At 48.3% G+C, this 20,044-nt stretch overlaps 1 protein-coding gene across 6 annotated transcripts in view; it reads right to left on the reverse strand.

Moving 5' to 3' along the window:
• Positions 1-345: 345 nt before the first annotated feature.
• The window catches only part of MEF2D (myocyte enhancer factor 2D), a 137,136-nt gene continuing 117,437 nt past the window's right edge, over positions 346-20,044 (reverse strand). For 5 of the 6 annotated variants that reach the window (XM_081841944.1, XM_081841945.1, XM_081841947.1 and 2 more), the window contains 6 exons: positions 19,222-19,278; positions 15,145-15,335; positions 14,017-14,037; positions 9,615-9,744; positions 4,102-4,327; positions 346-763 (listed from right to left, as the gene is read on the reverse strand). In XM_081841944.1, the coding sequence (XP_081698070.1) occupies positions 436-763; positions 4,102-4,327; positions 9,615-9,744; positions 14,017-14,037; positions 15,145-15,335; positions 19,222-19,278 (953 nt within the window). In that variant the 3' untranslated portion in view covers positions 346-435. The remainder of the gene's footprint in view (positions 764-4,101; positions 4,328-9,614; positions 9,745-14,016; positions 14,038-15,144; positions 15,336-19,221; positions 19,279-20,044) is intronic. The other variant, XM_081841948.1, reaches the window with a different exon arrangement.

A 20,044-nucleotide genomic window follows, 5' to 3' on the forward strand; every position in this document is an offset into this window, starting at 1 on the left:
ACCCTTCCCACCCCCTCCCACCCTAGACGTTTCCTTTCACCAGCCTCGGCCTAGCCCAGGGCTGGCATTCGCACGAGGGGCTGTGTCAGGTGGGACCCAGGGCCGGGAGAGAGTTTGGTGACCAGTGAGGGGGTTTATATAGTCAGACTTTTGAGTGGCTCTCAAAACGGTCCTCAAGAGCCTTTTTTTTTTTTAAATGTACTGCATAATGTCGCTAGAACGGACGCCTACAAAATCCTAAAGCTATTTCTCAGGCAGTTTATAATAAGCCCCCCTCCCACCCACCCGGCCCACCCTGTGCCTCCCCCCTCCCACACCTCCCCTCCTCGTTCCCCCCCACCTCCCCAACCACTGCCTCCCCCACCCCCCCAGACACACACGCAGGAGAGCGGAAACCAGCTCTGACGGAGGGCGCTGGGCCACCGGGGGAGGCAGTTATGTCACCCAAGCGTCCAACCGCATGCGCTTCACGGACGGGTTCTCCCCCTCGGCCTCGGCAGTGGGTCTCAGGAGGCCGAGAGAGGAGCCAAAGTCGGCCCGGGACTGATCTTCCCGCTCGTTGCCCTCGTAGGAGCTGGCGTTGCTGCTGAGGCTGTCGACGGGTGAACGTCCCGTAGGCTCATGCCGGGCTTGGTGAGGGAAGGAAGAGAGCGGGGTGGCCGTGTTGCGTTCCCGGTTGGGTGAAACAGGCTCCGACTTGATACTGATGTTGGGGTTGGTGTTGACGGTCAAGGTGCTGGCGTGGGACAGGTGGGTTCCTTGTCTGCAAGGGGGGGGGGGAGAGACAGGCACACAGGGGCTCATTTATTTATCCAGCATATGTTTTGGAAACGGGACTGTCCACCTGTTCTCTGTTGGCGGCTCCCAACAAAAAATAGTAAAAGCGCAATACAACATCATACACACACACAAAAAGTTGAAGGTTCCTGAGACGGAGGAGGTAGTTTTCATCTATGGGTGCCATATTGAATCAAGATGGTGGAATGAACCATCCAAACTTCACTGATTTGGAAATAAGAGGCCTGGGAGGCCAGGACCTGAGATCTCCTAGTTTGATTTCACACCTTTTCCTGCATGCCCCAAGGCTGGGACCACCTACAGGGGGAGTGTGGGCCTTTGGGGTTTATTTGCAAGGGGCAGCTTCAAAAAAGAAAAGATAGGGTGGGAAACTCACAGCAAGGAGCAGTCGTTTACAGAGAAGTGCATTTAAAAAGGAGAGAGTGAAGGGAAGAAAGAGCAACTGAGTGAGAATTGCAAGCCTGAGTACGGAAAGAGCTAGAGGCTGACTGAGAAATTATTTGGGGGAGGGGCACACAGCAGCAGAAGAAAAGCACATGAAAAAACATATTTTCTTCTTTTGGACTTCTTTTAGAATTCCCCTGGCCCTGCCTACTACCAGGTGTGGTGAACACTAACATGTAACGCTATGCTTTGGTTTAGTGTTACACGCAGGTCCCGCTATCCAAATGCTCATTAAACAAAAACTGACTTATCCAAACACGAGGAATTAGTACCCAAACCTCGCTATACACACCGCAGATTCAGACAGCCAAACAGCTGGACCTGCATGTAGGACTGTAAACAAATAAGCAGCCTTAAACAACCCATATTTTTTGTGGTTTGTGGCAGTCATTTTGCCAGAAACCATGGTAGAAGGGAGGGAGGGGGAGAGGGAGGAGGAGAGAGCTTTTTTTTTTCATCCCTTGTTTGCCCTTTTGCAAGGTTTTGGAGGGTTTCCCCAAGTTTTTTCATTATTCTGGGGGTTGAAATTCTGTGGTCGGGAACGCATTAGAAATCTATCTATAGGAATCAATGGAAATCGTTGTTATGCAAATGCTTGCTTAACAAACAATTTCCTGAGAATGCATTGTGTTTGGATAGTGAGACCTGCAAGTGAGACCTGAGATGTCCACATAAATTTCCTGGAGCCAACAAGGGATTCTCAATGTCTTAGCGTATATACTTTTAAATTTGGCATTCTTATGATCTCTTCAGCTGCAGGTTATTTTACATGTCTGGTGTGCTCTCTCTCTTTAAATTTGCAAGGAGAAACAAATGCTAAGCAGGTGGTTTAGCACTGAGCTGTGGCCTTGAAAATGTCAGCATTCAGAGAGTTGTCTTCAACAGCATCAGGTCCTGGGTCCATCTAGCTCTGGATTCTTGGGGCTCTCCAAGGGGTCCTTTGCCTAGAACTGAGGTCCCTTTGGTTGGGAGATACCAGCAAGGGAACCTGGGACCTTCTGCAGGCAGAGACTGTCCTCTGCTGCTGAGCTCTGGGCTTTGCAAATGAGCTGCAGAGCTCCTGGGGCAAAAGTGGCGCCTCTTCCACTAGATTCAGTCAACACAGAGTTATTTGGCTGGCCTTGCTTATGTAACCAACCAGCCCTTGGCCTCTCGCAGGTCGGAAGTTGAGATGGTGACCGGTTGGGTTGTTTGCTCCAGTGACAGATTCATGTCAGTTCCCCCAAGCCGTCCGTCAAGAAATTTCTGCCAGCAGCACAACATGTGACTGAGGAGAGATCATGGCTGAAGGATGCTCTGGGACAGAAAGCAGAGCTCAGCACTGACATTTTTTGGTAACTGTAGGCCAGGATGTAGTTTCTACCCTGCCCCACAAAAAAGCCTAGTTCTTGAAGCAAGCAATTTATAAAATCTGTGTTCCAATTAGATCACGTAACTTTGGATCACAGTCTTGCAAGTGGCGGGAATGTTCTGACCCACGTTCCACCTCATGGTAGTATTGCTTGGGCTCAGCCACCCTCTACACATACACACACCATCCATTTTGCTGACATGGCACACACCAATCTTGTTTGACTCAAACACTGCACACTGGGGAGAAATTCAGAGGTTTTATGGTAAGTGGGGAGCTTTGAGGGCAGAGCTGCATATGCACTCAAAAAGCAAGACAGAATTCTACATTCTGAATTCTGCCGACCTGCCTGAATTGTGGCAATTTGCCTCTATTTGTGCATCACTTATGCTAGAATGGCAAAATGTGTTGTAGGAGGGCTGAAGCTTTGCCCCAACCTTTACTGCTATGTCCCTCTTCAGGCATACTCTATATGTTTTGGATCACAACTCCCATCAGCCCCAGCCAGTATGGCTGGATGATGCTGTGGCTGAGGGGAACTGTAGTCCAAAACACAGAGGGCACCAGGTTGGGGACGTCCTGTTAAAAAGTTATCTGTTTCCACATGCTGTTTGCAATTCACTGGAATAATTTAGCATCCTTCCTCCTCCAGTGACTTTCCTTACCTGTTTCCTCACATCTCTCAGGACAAGATGCTATCGATTCTATGACTGTTATTGCTGCTGTAAAAATTTACATCACTGCCCAGCAGTGGAAAGGCAGGGAGATGAGATGGCAGCAAAAGCATGCATGAAGAAAGCAAGGTCTCAAAGGAAAATCTCAAAAGGACAGAGAGGATGATTTATCTCAGGGGTGGGGAACCTCAGGCCTAGGGGTCAAATGGAGCCTTCCTGGTCTTGTCTCTCCAACCCTTTAGACTCTCTTGAGGGAGAGAAAGAAAGACATTGAGTCCTCCGCGCCTGTATGTTTGGTGAGGGTGTGTGCTGAATGTGCGTGTATGGTGACTGTGCGTAGCCTATATGCACACTCTGTTATCTGTTTGCACACATGTAAAACGCAACGTCTGGGGACGCGGGTGGCGCTGTGGGTAAAACCTCAGCGCCTAGGACTTGCTGATCGTATGGTTGGCGGTTCGAATCCCCGCGGCGGGGTGAGCTCCCGTCGTTCGGTCCCAGCTCCTGCCCACCTAGCAGTTCGAAAGCACTCTTAAGTGCAAGTAGATAAATAGGTACCGCTTTATAGTGGGAAGGTAAACGGCGTTTCTGTGTGCTGCGCTGGTGCAGGCTCGCCAGAGCAGCTTCGTCACGCTGGCCATGTGACCCAGAAGTGTCTCCGGACAGCGCTGGCCCCCAGCTTCTTAAGCGAGATGGGCGTGCAACCCCAGAGTTGGACACGACTGGCCCGTACGGGCAGGGGTACCTTTACCTTTACCTTTACCGCATACACATTGGCCATGCCACTATTCTGCCCTATTTTGCAACAGGGGTGGATTATTGCAATGTACTTACATTAAGTTACTTAGTGATACAGGAACCAGATGCTGTTGCTGTTGCTGCTGCTGTTGCTGCTGTTGCTGCTGCTGTTGCTGCTGCTGCTGCTGCTGCTGTTGCTGTTGCTGCTGTTGCTGCTGCTGTTGTTGCTGCTGCTGCCAAGCAGAAATGTTGCTCAGAGACAGACCAGTGGGTGAACTGAACGATGAGAGGGATGAGAGATCCGCGCTGGTCAACTGGTAGTCTGAAAAGAAAAGGGGGACAAGGTTTCAAAAGCCGAAGACACACCAGTAGGGCCTTTGGAAGCAATTTCCCCTAGTATGATGTATTCCTACAGAATCATAGAATCGTAGAGTTGGAAGGGACCCCCTGAATTGCAAAGATTGCAATATTTTCTTGCAGGTTATTTTCATGAATATACATATTTTTGTGCATGCCTTCCCCACAAGAACGCATTTTTGTACACTTTTTCCATTTACAAAACTGCACTGCAAGATTCAGCAGAGTGCAAATTTCAAAGGTCAGTGGCATTTCGGTTGGCAAGTTGTTTCAAGAAGGGGAAATTCGGTAGGCTCCCATTAAAAAGCCAACGGAACAAGTCTCTGATCCCTCCAGACCAGCCTCAGACACACTGGCATTTGGAAAAGGGGCCCCTTGGAAGGCAAGGCTGTCCCAAACCCTGCGCCAAAAAACACCCAGACATTGTACTGACAGAGAGCCTGTTAAGTGTACCAGAAGCCCAGTTCATCAGATCTAGCAAATGCAAATGAACACACTACTGAAGGGAAGGCATGAGCAAGGTTTATAAAATTACCTACCACAAGATGGCACCCTATGCACATGCCCATTGCTAACATTAGAATGGAAAAATAGACACACTTTGCTTAAGGTTGAGAGGGGAGGGAGGTGGGCTGCTGAGGACCTGGTCATGTGACCATCTGGATGCAGGATTGCTGCCAAAGAAGCCTGCATATCACAGTTCCCCCCTCCAGCTGTGATGACGAGGGGGATCATGTGCAGAGGACGACATATCCATGAACAAGGTAGGAAACTGCCCTGCTGTTGGTCCAGATCAAGGCTTCCTCGAGTCCAGCGTTTGTCTTCTGTGAGCAGCCAACTGCCCCTGGCAGCTTCACAAGCAGAGTATGTGCAGGAATCCATTTTCGGGGAACATTTAGGAGTATTAGCAACCTGCTAATTTCCCAACCTGCTCTAAAAGCAACACAGCTGGATCACCACAGGCTGAAGAGCAGCACACCATGTGCACTCTATGAGCATTTTGTCACAGTTGCCTGTGACCACAAAGAAGCCCAATGAGTCAAAATGTTCCTAGAGGTCTAGTAGTGACATGGCTTCCATCAAACAAAAGGTAGGAAGTATTAACTGCAAGATTATGCAGCACAGGAAGTGTATTTTAAATTGCAAATTCGTTCATTGCATTTATATATAACCAGCCACACCTCACTTGGAATATAACAAAGAGTGAGAGTTGGCAGGTTGGTTTGGTTATGAGATGCAGTTGAACCTCTGCCATTAATCAGTTGCTTAAACACAGAGGAAGAATGGATACTTTGTCTACTAAACAGATACGCTTGGAGGATACAGATCTACAGCTACAAACAATACGCAAATTAGAAAGTTCTGTTGGTGGTCGTGTTAAAAGTAGCAGAGTGTGCAGCGGTAGCCTGCAGAGATTTTATAAGAACAAAAAGAGATAAAGAGGGGAGTGCAAGAACAACTGCCCTGACCTGGTGCCCTCCAGGTGTTTTGCACTACAACTCCCATCAGCCCCAGTCAGGATTCCATCCAGTGGCAGCATCATATGGCTGGGACTGATGAGGGTTGGGCTTCCAAAGCAGCTGTGCCGGCTGGAGTTGATGGGAGTGTTCTGGTCCAAAGCGACTAGCAGGTTGCCAAAGGCAACTTGGACAACAGGGGAGGGGATAAAGGTAAGAAAGGATGAAGGTGGGGAGCTTAGTTACAGAATTAGGTAGATGCTGGGGGAAAAACCTGGCTGATACAGTGGGTTATTTATTTATTTAAAATAAATTGTGCACTTCTTATACACCATGCACTGTGTATAACCCAGGTTCCTGCCTCGTTTCCGGGGCGAATTCAAGACGCTCATGTAAGGTCCTAAATACAGTGGTGCCCTGCAAGACGAATGCCTCGCAAGATGAAAAACTCGCTAGATGAAAGAGTTTTCTGTTTTTGAGGTGCTTCGCAAGACAAATTTCCCTATGGGCTTGCTTCGCAAGATGAAAACGTCTTGCGAGTTCTTGCGAGTTTTTTCCCTTCCCTCCCCCCTTTTTCTAAGCCGCTAAACAGCCGCTTAGCCGCTAATAGACGAAAAAACCGCTAGACGAAGAGACTCGCGGAACGAATTATTTTCGTCTTGCGAGGCACCACTGTATCAGCGAGACCTCCTTTTCTCCAGATCCTCTAGGGTGCTAAGGTCGGGGGGGGGGCTTGGTTGTTCCACTGCCCTTAGACGTTCAGGATGGAGATGACCTGGGAGATGGCCGTCTCTGTAGCAGCACCTAAGATCTAGAACTCCCCACCGGGGTGAGCCTGGCACCTTCACTCAACAGCTTCCATTGAATGCTGAAGACGCCCCTCTTTATGCTGGCCTTTGGCACCTGAGAGGTGTTATTTCTAGACCCCGCCTTATTTCTGTGGCCGTAAGTAGTTTTAAACTTGTTTTTTTTAATGTTGTGTTTTAATATCGTAACCCACCCTGGGACTTTAGGGTGAAGGGCAGGCAATGAATTATCACACCATCATCACCGCTGGCATCTCTAGATGGGGCTGGCCAAACCATGGGCAGCCACTGCCAGTCAGTGTAGGCAATATGACAACAAATGGCACAACCCACACAGTTCAGCACGACAGGACTGAAAAGTGTGCTAACTATCTCACATGAAAATCAAGGAGAGTTATCAAGGATGAACAGGCCAAGGTTGCCTGAGAACACACCATCCTGAATCGCCAAGACAGTAAACAGAAAACTGCAGTGCTCAGGGCTGGGGAAACAATAAGGTTTGGGCCTGTTTTTCTGCATGGTTTATTTTTCACACTAAATGCCACCCCCCACCGCCAGTGCTTTGGGGTGGGAAGAGGCACCAGCGGTTCTCAGACCTGCTGTTGTAATTCTGCTTCATGTTGGTTTCAACACCCAAAGTTTATTGAAATTAAAAAAGCTTTTTGTGCTGTGAAAAACGGGTCTCTGTCTTCCTTGTGTGAAACTCCCATGACAAGGAGAGGAGGGGAACCCTCTTGGGGTTGCAATCAAACCCCAAGAGACAATGCCTCAAATATTTGAAGAAGGGGAAAATTCACTTGCCTCTCAAGGAGCTGTCAAGCTCCCATCAGGATTCCCTGGAGGCAGTTCTGCTGAGATGCCTTTCTGGGTGTGATGTGAACACAATGCAACCTGAATGCCGGGTGTCCCGTCCTGTCCTGTCTGTCCGTCCGTCCCCCCACCCATCTGCTTGGCTGCACTGTCCCATTCTTGCTTAGGGTGTCTGCAGTTTCTGTCACCCCTCCCCTCCTCAGCTGTCAAAACTGCTTGAGAGCAAAGCGTGAACAGCTGCCAAAGTCTTTGCTGGGAAATTCTGAGGCGACCTGCCTGCCACCCACCCCGCCCGGACAATAGGGTGAAATAGGCTGGATGGGATTTGCGAGATTCTCTTCCACAGGAAGGATCAACGAGACGGGAGGGAGCACCTTCTGCGCTTGAAAAGGCAACAGAAGCAAAGCAGGAGTTAGTGTGTCGAAGACAGGAAAGGGGGCCATCCGATTTTACTTCTGAAGAATCTCAGCTGCCTTCTGTTTTTCAAAATCAGGTTTTTGAAGGTATGCTCATCAGTTGCTGACCAAACAAGGCCTGCTGATGTCTCAGAAGGCAGAGAGGTGGCTGTGGATGGTTTCTAGTTGCTCTGAGGGTCAGGTTTCAATGCTCTGCATCACACTAGGCATCTTATCCACCTCTGCCTGCCAGCCCATCAGAGGAGAAGGGCCAGCGTGGGCGACGGAGAGAGAGAACAGCCGACAGTCTTAAAGCAAACACCCTGCATTGCAAACTATAACCAATGCACACATATGTTCCTATATGAATGTTATCAGCCATGCAGGGAAAGAGAGAGAAAAAAGCTTGAAGCAACAGCCAGATAAAATGGCAGTATTCACCAACATGCTGTTCTCCAGGTGTTTGGGATGACAAACACCCAGGCAGCCCAGCTGCTTTGGACTACAACTCCCATCAGCCCGAGGCAGCATGGCGGTTCTGGGCTCCTGGCTGAGGCTAATGGGAGTTGTAGTCCGAACCAACTGAAGAGCTCCAAGTTGGTGAAGGCTGCAGTACCATAATAGAAACAGCAGCCACTTTGGAGAAAGTAGCTCTTGGGCTTGGGTGTCAGCTTCTAGGCACTCATTTTGGCTAGCAGGCTATGGCCAATGCTGAGCTTCAGCCCCATAATTATAATGTTTCAAAGGGGCGTCTCTATTTGCAATATACCGAGCCCCACGGCCCAACTGCTCTCACACACCTCAGGATGATTTGCCGTCACCCCGAGAAAGGCATCACTTCTGAGCAGACAGGTGTCAGCTCCGTCTGCTAATTAAGATGGGTGTGTTTGACCTCGCACCTCATTCCATTCCTCAGCATCAGAGCTGCTCCTTAAGACTGGCTCCCTCTCATTTTCTGCGTCAGCTTCAGGCTTCTAGTCCTGGTTTCTGAAACCATCCCCTCTAACCCCACAATCACACAAGAATGCTGCAACATAGGAAGCTGCCCTATTGTACTGAGTCAGCTAATTGGGTCCACCTAGCTCATTACTGTCTGCGTTGACTGGCAGTGGCTCTTCAGGGGTCTCAGGTACGAGTCTCTCTCTCCCAGTCCTGCCCAGAGAGCCCAGGGATTGAAGATGGGACCTTCTGCATGCAAAACACCTGCTCTGCCACTGAGCTATGGTCCAAAATACAACAGGGTTCTCGTCCACACAGTTCTCTCCACTGAGTAGTAACTTTTCCTGTCCCACTGCTTTTTACTTGTAAAGAAAATAGGTCAAATTAAACCAGCCTTTGCCAACCTGGTCCCTGGCAGATGATGATGAGTATTATTATTATTATTGGACTACAACTCCCATCAGCCTCAGCGAGCACAACTGTGCTCCCATCAATTTGCTGGCTGGGGCTGAAAGGGTTTGTAGTCCAGAACATATGGGAAGCATTAGGTTGATGAAGGGTGGTATAGATAAATAACTAAGGACCAGAGAGAGGCAGCTAGTAGCTATGGGCTTCCTGTGCTTGGCTGCAGCCCCTTCCAGCTTGCTCTGTCTGCCTCAAGGGTGGCAGGATCTCCAGATGTTCGTCACACAGTCTGGCTTGCACACCGTGAACGCAACACACAGCTAGCCCCTCGCCAAGTGGGTTGCCGTCTGCTTTCCGCAGGAGTGCTTTGGAAGCAGAAGGGTGTGCAGGAGAGTTCCCTCCCGCTGTGTTTCACGCGCTGGCCTATGCGGCGGGCTCACCTGTGTTGTACGCTGTCGGCATTGCTGAGAAGGGCAAGCCTTGGGTCAGGAGGCTTGGAGTCGCCACTGAAACAACCGGTGTGGTCAGAGAATGAGTCGCCTGGGAGACCATCAGCCTCTGCGTGTTTTGCTGGGAAAAGGAAGAAGAGGGAAAGAGAGGGAGAGAGAAAGAGAAAGGAGGTCAAAATATATGGAAGGAGGCAATATACGCTTGGAGCCAAAGCGATACAGCCACTTGAAGGAAGTATTTGAAAAGGGTATAACATAGCAGAGGTACAAGCCAGGCCTGTGAAACCCTTTTGCTTTATTCAATCAATTTGAATATACTGGGTGGTGGAGCTGATGGAGTCTCTCTGGGGGCCACAGAAAAGCTCACTGAGGGCCTTATATGGCCTGAGGGTTGCATGTTTGCCAGCCCTGCTTTTAATTTTGTTATTATTTAATTACATTTATATCCCACCTTTCCCTCCAAAGAGCTCAAGGAGGAGTACACGGTTCTCTTCCTCCCTATTTTGTCCTCAGGACAACCCTGTGAGGTAGGCTAGGCCGAGAGACCCTGGCCCAAGGTCACCCAGTGAGCTTCTTGGCTAAGTGGGAGATTCGAACCCTGATCTCTACCAGGTTCTAGTCCAACACTCTAACCATTACCCCACAGAAGTGACACAGGAAGCTGCCTTATCCTGAGTCAGACCCACTGACCCATCTAGCTCAGTATTGTCCACACTGACTGGCAGTGGCAAGTTTCAGGCAGGGGTCTTTCCCAGTCCTACCTGGAAATGCCGAAATTGAACCCGGGACATTCTGCGTGCAAGGCAGAAACTCTGCCACTGAGCTATGGCCCTTTTACTGCTGGGGCTTTCAAGATGAAGGAAGAAGGTGCTGGCAGCGCTTGTGCCACCCTGAAGCACCCCTTGACTCCCAATTACAGAGTCAAGATGACGCTGAAAATAAGCATTAAGCCCCTGAGCTTGGAGGAGCCTGGCAAGGCACCTGCAGCTTACAATAGCCTGGGATGTGATCGCTGACCCAATAGGCTTAGGGGTATTTAGAACAAATTCCCTCGTGGTGCAGCTGCGGGGATTTCCCCTGCCCTTCGCTCAGAAGGTCGTATCAGGTCCTTCAAGTGGGAGGCAGAGGTGGGGAGGAATGGGGAGTCCACAGGCAGGCTCTTTTAAAGATTCATAGCAGAGCATATAGAGAGACTGGCTACCACGGCTGACAGAGTCGAAGCATTTCTATCTGGCTCTGCAGCTTCCATATCAACAAAAATAAACACAGTCCCTCCCTCTCAGGCTTACAATCTAAGAAGACACCACACAAAAGGGGAAAAAAGTGATGAGGAGGGAAGAGGAAAACAAGCAAACCCAGGCAACGAAACAGAACCCTGTTTACAAGGTTCTTGTAACAACCAGCTGGGATGGGAATGACCTGCTCACCGTTCAGAAATCAGGCCTTATCAGGATCTGCTGAGAAACAGAGGCAACTTTCTTGGAATTGGCTGTAATATCGCTGGAAATTATCTAGCTGGAATCTGCTGGCCTTATGGCCACTCCTGCCAAAGGCCTACCTATACCAGCTTCCTCTTTCCTGAGGTGGCCAGGTGGATTCGTCCAAGAAGCCCACAAGCCAAAAGTTGCAAGGAACACCACCCTCCCCAAAGGGCACTGAAGGGTAGAAGGAGTCCCCACTGGCCCCATCAGGCCTCCACAAGAGTCTCAACCTAGGAACTGCCACGTTTCCTAAGGGATACCCCTGAATGTCAACGAAGGAAGAACCGGAACAAGAGGCAGTTTCTCCCACCACCTTGGCCACATCGTGAGTAGGAAGTAGGATTAATAACAATATTAGGAACAATAAATATAATAACAATAACCTGGGATAGCTCAGTTGGTAGAGCATGAGATACTTCATTTCAGGGTTGAGGGTTTGAGCCCCATACTGGACGAAAGATTCCTGCATTGCAGGGGGTTGGACTAGATGACCCTCAGGTCCCTTCCAACTCTACAATTCTAATAATAGGAATTCCTACAGGGCCAACTCCTTTCAGCCCCCTGGGAGTTGTTTGTACTGCATCCCCAATGCTATTCAACATCCACACAAGGCCTCTGGGATCGGTCATTAAGAGATCTGGAGCCCAGCATCATGAGTAAGCTGATGACACACAGCTCTATTTCTCTGTAGCATCTGAACCAGGAGGTGCTGAGCCAGTCCTGAACCAGTGCCTGAGCTGGATGAAAGCCAATAAACTTGAAATGGAATCTTGGCAAAGCAGAGGCCCTGGGGTGGGAGTGGTGAGTTGCCTGTTCTGGATTGGGTTGCACTCCCTCTGGAAGAAAGTGTAATCTTGGGGTCCTTCTTGACCCAAGTGGTCACTGAAGTAGTGCCCTGGAGTGCTTTTCATCAGCTTTGGCTGGTGCACCAGTTACAACCATTCCTGGGCAGGGATAGCTTGGCAACAGCGTTCCACGGACCAATAACCTCAGGACTTGATTCCTGCAATGTGCTTTATGTGGGGCTGACCTTGAATTTGGTCCAGAAGATGAAGCTAGGGCAGAACACGGCTGGCTGCACAGTTGCTCTCTGGAGCAAACTATCACCAACATGTGACACGGCTGTAGAAAGAATTGCACTGGCTGCCAGTCTGCTACCAGCCTCTTAGGATTATGGACCTGGGTATCTGAAAAGCTGTCTCTCCTACTGCATCCCACCCTGGGTCATGTAGACCTGCCCCTGGGGTAAGGCATGCTGTGGCTCAAGCCATGTGCTCTCAGCATTATGGCACCAGTTCTCAGGAATGCTCCCTCTTTAGAAGCAGAGCAAGCACCAGCATAATTTTCGGCATTTGTCGAAAGATCTTTCTCTTTGCCTGCGCCTTCCCAAATTAGTCTATTTTATTTCTGCTGCAGCTTTATTTTTCTGCGTTCTTCTAGGTTTTTATGTTTTAATATTGCTATTAGGATCTGTATTGTTTGTATATGTTTTATTTCTATACATTCTCTACCTCACATGCAACACGCACACATACACTTCCTTAAAAGCATAAGAATAAGCTTTATGGACTTGCTCAGTCTGCAATGCATTTCCCCCCTATAAGTTGTTGAGCTCTAGATTTCAGAGTCCACTTTTGGTTGAAAAACACAAGAAGTCACACAGTCATGAACACAAGCAGGATGTAATTCAGGCGGGAAAAGAAACTTGGATAGGGGGGAAGAAGAAAGTGGGGGGCAGAGCAGCAGCCAGGCAGAGCATGCAGATGAACAGAAAGGCGAGGCACTCCCTTTGCCCGTGCAATCTGGGGAATTAAGTATTGATCAGGGGACTGCGCTTCCATCCGAGGCTCATTTATAAGTGAATCCTAATTTTATTGCATTTATAAGATGCATCTTTGGGGTGTTTTCCTTTTTCAACTGTTTGATTGTTACCTCTTTGTTGATAAGATTTTATTATGCCCGCTTGCTTTTAAGTGTGATCTTTTGGCGGTACTTTTATCGTTTTATGTAAACTGCTTCAGAAGTTTGCTTGTTTTTATTCAGCAGAATATAAATCCCACTGGACAAGTAAACAAATGGGGTGAGCCTGATCCCCAGGGATATCTGGGTGGCTGTTCGAGGCAGAATTTGAGAGAGAACAAATTAAAGTAGCTCATGAAGGTGCCAGCACCACCACAGGGACTCACTTGAGAGCCAAACAGGCAACTTCGCACTGTTCTCTGGGTGCTGCTGTTGTCCAGGGTGAGGAGGTTGATGTGTGGGGTGAGAGAGCCTTCTCTGTTGTGGCACCCCACCTCCCTCAGCAGGCTCACCATCCCCACCACCACTCCAGATTAGCTTTTGCCAACCTGGTGGGAACTCCCACAATCTGCAGGGAAATGCATCACATGCAGTGACAACACTGAACAGGGGTAGGAGGAGGGCTGTTTGAAGGTAGCCCCTCAGCAGCAGAAAAGATGGGGCAGAGTACCCCACACAGAAAAGGCTGTTGTACAGACAGCTGAAGGAATGAGGCAGAAGAGACCCATATCTAACGCCAGAGGGGATGGACAAAGGGGGCCTTGCTTAAGCAGGCCCAGTGACAGCATGTGAGAGGGACACTTTCCATTCTCGCCTGGTTTAGAGTTGCAATTCCACCACTCCAGGACACAGGAGAGGCAACGTGCAAGCACACATACCCATTCAATGCAGCTGCTAAAGTCGTGCCAGCTGTTGGGAGGGCAGGCTGCCAACCCACCTTCCTGGACTAATCAAGGCACCCTAGAAGAGGCCTGAAAGCAGACTGAGTTTCCTCTAGTAAGTCCCTACATTCCCCTGTCTCACAATTTCAAGACAATTATTCTTTTTAAAAAGGGAACAGAACCCAAAGACACACATACACACACAGAACACTTGCAAGCATGGAAACTCACCAGATCCAAGTGATCCTCTGTCTGGGGTGTGGAATAAAAATGAAACCAAAATGAAATTGTTACGTTTAATGCTTAATTTTGATGCCACTTTCAACACTAATTGAGTATCCTGTTCTCTATCATGCAGGGCAGACCAGAAGTTCAAGGGTCTGCTGTGTGATATTGGTTGAAAACATTTGGGGGGAGGCGACAAGGGGAACACCACAGAAAGAACAGGCTGTGCTTGGGACTGCCAGATAATATCCAAGGTGGAAATGACTGCTAGCTAGGATGGCTATGATACAGCTCCACTGTCGGAAGTAGTATGCCTCTGAATGCAGGTTGCTGAGAGTCACAAGTGTGGAGACCAGAAAGGTATTTTCAGTTTCACACATGCTGGTGTCGTATATTTGGAATTCTCGCTGCAACACTCTGCAACATTTAATCAATTAATTGCTTAGATTAATAGATAATAAACCTTTCACTGCTTGTCACCAACTAATTGGCCATCAGGTTTTTTTTAAAAATTAGAAACAGGCTCTTAATTTTTTTAATCAATCTATAGACAACTCAGTATGTATTTTTAAAATATCTAAGCAGTGTGTTTTTTATTTCAGAAGTTTTATTTGTTTTAGAAGTGGCATTTCGAGTGTGTGTGAGAGAAGAAGGGGCAGATTCATCATCTCTACACCAGGTAGGCAGTCTTCCTTTCTGATACACACATTTATGCAGATGCAATTGATTAACCAACCCGGGATGGAATTCTGCTTGTTAGGCAGTAATTCCCATTGAACTCAGAGGGAATGGCTTCTGCATAAACATGCTTAGAATTGTGCCATAACAGCCCTGCTTGATACACTTATCTGCAAGCACAGCTATAGGATTTTTGCAGTGCCAGTCTAAACAGTTGTTACAATCATCACCAGCTCTCAAGAGTGTAGCATGGTCGAAAACGTCATGCGTTCTTGCGAAACACTGACAAAAAGATATCCTGAGGATTGTGGGAATAGGTTTCCATGCAGACCAAAGTCAGGGCTGGTATCTCCTCCTTGGCTCAGCCTTTCAGTAAAATGGAGGGTGGTGGATCAGGCCCAGGAGCCTGCTGAAGTTGGAAACACACAGGATTTCTCTGCCCTAAGTTGGACTCACCAAATGGTGCATGAGACCCTTTCCGCTCTGTGAGGTGATGACGCGCAAGTCTGGTTTGCGGTTGTTGGCAGCCAGCTGAGTGCTGTGGGAGGGTGGTGGCGGTGATTTTGCCGGGATGACCTTGCCTAGGCTGTTGCCATTGGACACGGGAAGGAGACCCGGGGAGGCTCTGGCACTGACGTAACCATTCCCTGGAGAAAAAAGAGAGAGGGGAAAAACAGATATTATTTTTCAAAGAATGGGCAACATTGGGAAGTATCTTAAACTTGTCCCCATGCCCAAACATAAGTAAGTAAAAATAAGTGTGCCTCAAGTAATCTCTATTTTCTCCTGGTTTACACAGGAAGCTGCCCTTTCCCAACTCAGACTCTTGGTCCATTTAGTTCAGTATAGTCTACACTGACTGGCAGGGGCCCTCCAGGGTTTTAGGCTGGGGATATGGCCAGCTCTTCCTGGAGCTGCCAGGGCTGATGATGATAATTTATTACATGTCCTTCACCCTAAGGCCACAATGTGGGTTACAATATTAAAACACAATATTAGAAACAGTTTAAAACAATTTACAAACATAGAAATAAGGTGGGTCCCAAAAACATACACCTCAAGTGTAAAAAAACCAAGGTAAAGAGATGTGTCTTCAGAATTTGTCGGATTCTGTATAATGAAAGGGGGGGGAGTTCCACAACTTAGGGGCTGCCACAGAGAAGGCCCTGCCCAAGGTTGCCACCACCCTCGAGCTTCTGAAGGAAGTGAACTAGCGAGAGGACCCCCTCTGCCGATCTTAGCACCCAAGAGGGTCTGCAGGAAGGTTCTTTTGGGTGTTTGGGGCCTAAGCTGTACAGTTCTTTAAACACTAATGTGAGCACCTTGAATTGGGCCCGGAAACGAACCGGCAACCATTGCAGCTGTTTTAAAACACGGGTTATGCGAGATCAAAATGGAACCCTAGCCAATAATCTGGCTGCTGTGTTTCAATGTCACAATAAGGCTAATAGGAGAAAGCAAGGCAGGTCTCAGATCACCAACCCGCCTCCTGGCTTTGTGACTGGCACCAAGAGGAGGAACAAGAGGCTAGGAGAGGGCGGGTGGGGGGGTAGAGTGTCAAGTCTCCCCACACCCCACAGGTCCTGAGAAAGTCCCAGGGCTTGGCGAGGTCTCTCTGAGGGCCTACCCCCTGGGCTCTCCTGCTTCCCTGCTCCTGTTTCCTGGAATGAGGGGAATGTTTGGGTGACGTCAATGATGACATTCACAGGGCCTGCCAAGTTACAAGCCGGAACAGCCGCACACGGCAGCTGACATGGGGGCTGCTTTGGAGGCAGTAGAGATGCTTGGGGAGGGGGCGATGAGGGGAGAGGCAGGACGTAGTGTGTGTGCTGAAGATTGACAGGGACAGCAAGTGTGCCTAGGAGTCTTGGGAAGGGCCAAGGCTCGGCACTCAGGGATCTCAGGTGAAGTTAAAGCAGTATCCGCCTCCCCTTGCCACCCAATCTGCTGCAGTTTGTTAAGAGTGCTGAAAGTGGTGAGGAGACCCCAATTCCTCTCATAGAACTACAATTCCCAGAGTTCCCTGCAAAGAGGGACAGTTTGTTACACCACTCTGGAAACTGCAGTTCTGTGAGGAGAATAGGGGGTCTCCTCACAACTCTCAGCGTCCTTAGCAAACTGCAGCTCCCAGAACTTCTGGGTGGGGGGAGCCTTGCATGTTTAAAATGGTGTCATAGTGCTTTAACTGTGTGGTGTGAATGGGGCCTAAGAGGCATTCCCTCCTACGTAAGAAAGAAAAGGGGATACCTCTTTTAAGATGCTGCTGTTATTTATGGTGTTTTGTTTTTTTTATAATACAGTGGTACCTCAGGTTACATACACTTCAGGTTACAGACTCAGTTAACCCAGAAATATTACCTCAGGTTAAGAACTTTGCTTCAGGATGAGAACAGAAATTGTGCAGCGGCGGCACAGCAGTAGCAGGAGGCCCCATTAGCTAAAGTGGTGCTTCAGGTTAAGAACAGTTTCAGGTTAAGAACAGACCTCCAGAACGAATTAAGTTCTTAACCCAAGGTACCACTGTAAAGTTTTTTTATTTTCCAATGAGTCTGGTCTCTGAATAGTCAGCACACCTTTTAAAATTATCTTCAAAAAAGCACACCCAATTAAACACTGCAATTCTAAAACAAGCAGTAATTGCCTCTCCACCATGGGGATCTGTGTTTGAGATTTGAGGCCTTCCATCCAGTCACAGCCTGAGCTTCTCATCAGCCCTTACTGTCATCCCTTCTCTCTACCGCCTTAGGCAGACCAGGCATATATCTATATGCGTTTCACTAGGATGTGTAAAATGTAAAGTTGTCATCACACAGCCCCCAATGGAGGATCTGTAGTGCCACATACAATCCTGGATTGGGATGAAGTCAGGATGGGGTTGGGGAGCAAGCTGAGCAAGGATGGCAGCCCCATTATGTATGTATGACATGTGTATCCATATAAACACACATTTATATATCCATCTTCCAATCTGCCTCCCCCACTGAATCCTAAGTGGGGCACGAAGGTGCAACAAAGGGGACTGCTGCCAGACTTGCCTGTAAAAGCAGCGGAAGCAGACAGCCCTTGGGAGGGTGCAGCCTCCTCGCCTCCCAGTGCTATCAAGGTGGGAGAAGCCGCACCTTCAGAAATTCTCTCTGCTACACAATTATTAAAGCCACGAGAGGCAGGACACCTTGATATATTTCATCTCAAGGCCAGGATGTCTCCATGTCCAATTAGAGCCATCCCTGCCCATTGCCATGTGACAATTAAACCAAACAAAGAGTCGTTTAAAAGGGATTCAGGCATGGTTTCTGAAGCCACCCAGAAGGGTTGTCATTTTAACAGGAGTTTTAAAACAAGGGCTGGTTTTGAAACTGACAAGGTCAAATAAAGTGATCCCAAGTGCAGCGCAGTCTCTAATTAAAACTGGCGCGGAAAGACTTGCTTGTCTGGACTCGGCCTGGTTTGGCCCTATAATGCGGGTTCCACCCCTTTCCCTCCTCTAAGGGCAGATTTCTGAAGTGGGTAATTATGTCAGCCTTGCAGATAAGTTTTTCAGAAAGTGTTTCCTAACCATTAGTCGAGCCGTTGTTGCTTTGCCATATTTTTAAACTGTTATTTTATAGTTTTTAAATGAGAATCTATTGTGTGATTTATTTTGTTTAATTAACTGGCAATAATTACCCGATTTTGGGGTGGGGGACTCTTTTCTGGGCAACCTTCCAGAAGTCACAAGTCAGCACTGGGCAGGACCAGAGGCAAAAGTGGATGGAGCCACTAATGTGAAGGTTACCTCTGTAGCGTGGGCTAATTTCTACACACACAGCCCCAGCTCTCTGTTACATTCCTCTGACCAAGCAAGCACCCATTCCAGCCAGACAAAAACACTCAAGGAAGGTAGAAAGCAGGGCTGGGGAGGGATGTGACCTGGAGAGAGTTCTGGGAGCCAGTGAGAGAGGTCTGAGGGCCTGAGGTTGGGGCTCTCCAGGCCAAGCTTTCTCAAGGCCCATTTTGGGGATCATAAGCAGCTGGCTCCTAAATGCTGACACTGAAATGCATCTCCACATGACCAGCCCTGGAAGAAAACCATCAAGAGGCCTCCTTGACTCCACTGCCATCTACCCGCTTGCGATGTGAAATTTCTCAAGCTGCTCTGTGTCATCCACATAGATCAGCAGCTCCTTAGATCAACATGTGACCTTATGAGTCATTACACCCCAAACTGCATTAAGTTCTATTTCGGCTCTTTAAGCTTGGAGCTCCTTCCTCTATCGCAAGAGCTGAAAGTTCTGCTGCTCTCTTATAGTTACAGCGCCCAGCTCATCCAGGATGCAGCTCACGCACTGACCCTGGGCTGAGATTGCTGCGTGGGCCTCATCTACGTGGGACCCCCATTCCCAGTCACCCCCTTTCTTGTCCCTGTGCATGGAATGGCTTGGACCCAAGGCCAACAACCTTCCCACCACAATTCATCCAAGGGAAGGCTCTCCAGAATCCTTTTCCTGACATCTGGCTGTTGGAACAACAAGCTTCCACTTCGCTTCTACTCACCTACTGGGCTCGGGCAGGCTCCATTTGTGTTGTTGAGGTCTCCTCCAAGCATTGCCCCTAAGGAAAAGAATATGGGCAAAGAGAGTTAGACTTGACGTTCCAACACATTCCAAAATGCTGATCCAGAGGAATGGAAGAAAAGCCTGCTGGATCAGGCCAAGGGCTCATCTAACCCAGCATCCTGTTCTCACAGTGGCCACCCAGATGCCTGTTGAAAACCCACAAGCAAGATTCAAGAACAAGAGAACCCTCCCCTCCTGTGGTTTCCAGCAACTGGTACAGTGGTACCTCGGGTTACATACGCTTCAGGTTACAGACTCCGCTAACCCAGAAATAGTGCTTCAGGTTAAGAACTTTGCTTCAGGATGAGAACAGAAATTGTGCAGTGGCGGCAGGAGGCCCCATTAGCTAAAGTGGTGCTTCAGGTTAAGAACAGTTTCAGGTTAAGAACAGACCTCCAGAACAAATTAAGTGCTTAACCTGAGGTACCACTGTATTAAGAATCATTACTGCCTCCTTACATGGCTTTAGCAGAAATGTTATAAAGAATTAATAGATTGTAATTGGATTAAAGGAAAAAATAATGTTAGAATTTGTTAAGTTAAATGATAGGACAGAAGTTTGAGGAAGATGGAAAGGATTTGCTGAAACAATGAATCGAAGTGGAATACAAAAAAAGGGAGGTGTGAGGAGGTCGCTGAAACAAGTAAAAGAAAGTTAATAACATTGAAAGTATAGGTTGTGTTTCTTTTTTCTTTTTTTAAATTGTTTTTGTTTTATTTTTGTTATGTATATGTAATATTTTTGTTTTTGTATTGTATTG

The sequence above is a fragment of the Podarcis erhardii genome, assembly GCF_964252035.2.
Source record: "Podarcis erhardii genome assembly, chromosome: 15".
Taxonomy (NCBI): domain Eukaryota; kingdom Metazoa; phylum Chordata; class Lepidosauria; order Squamata; family Lacertidae; genus Podarcis; species Podarcis erhardii.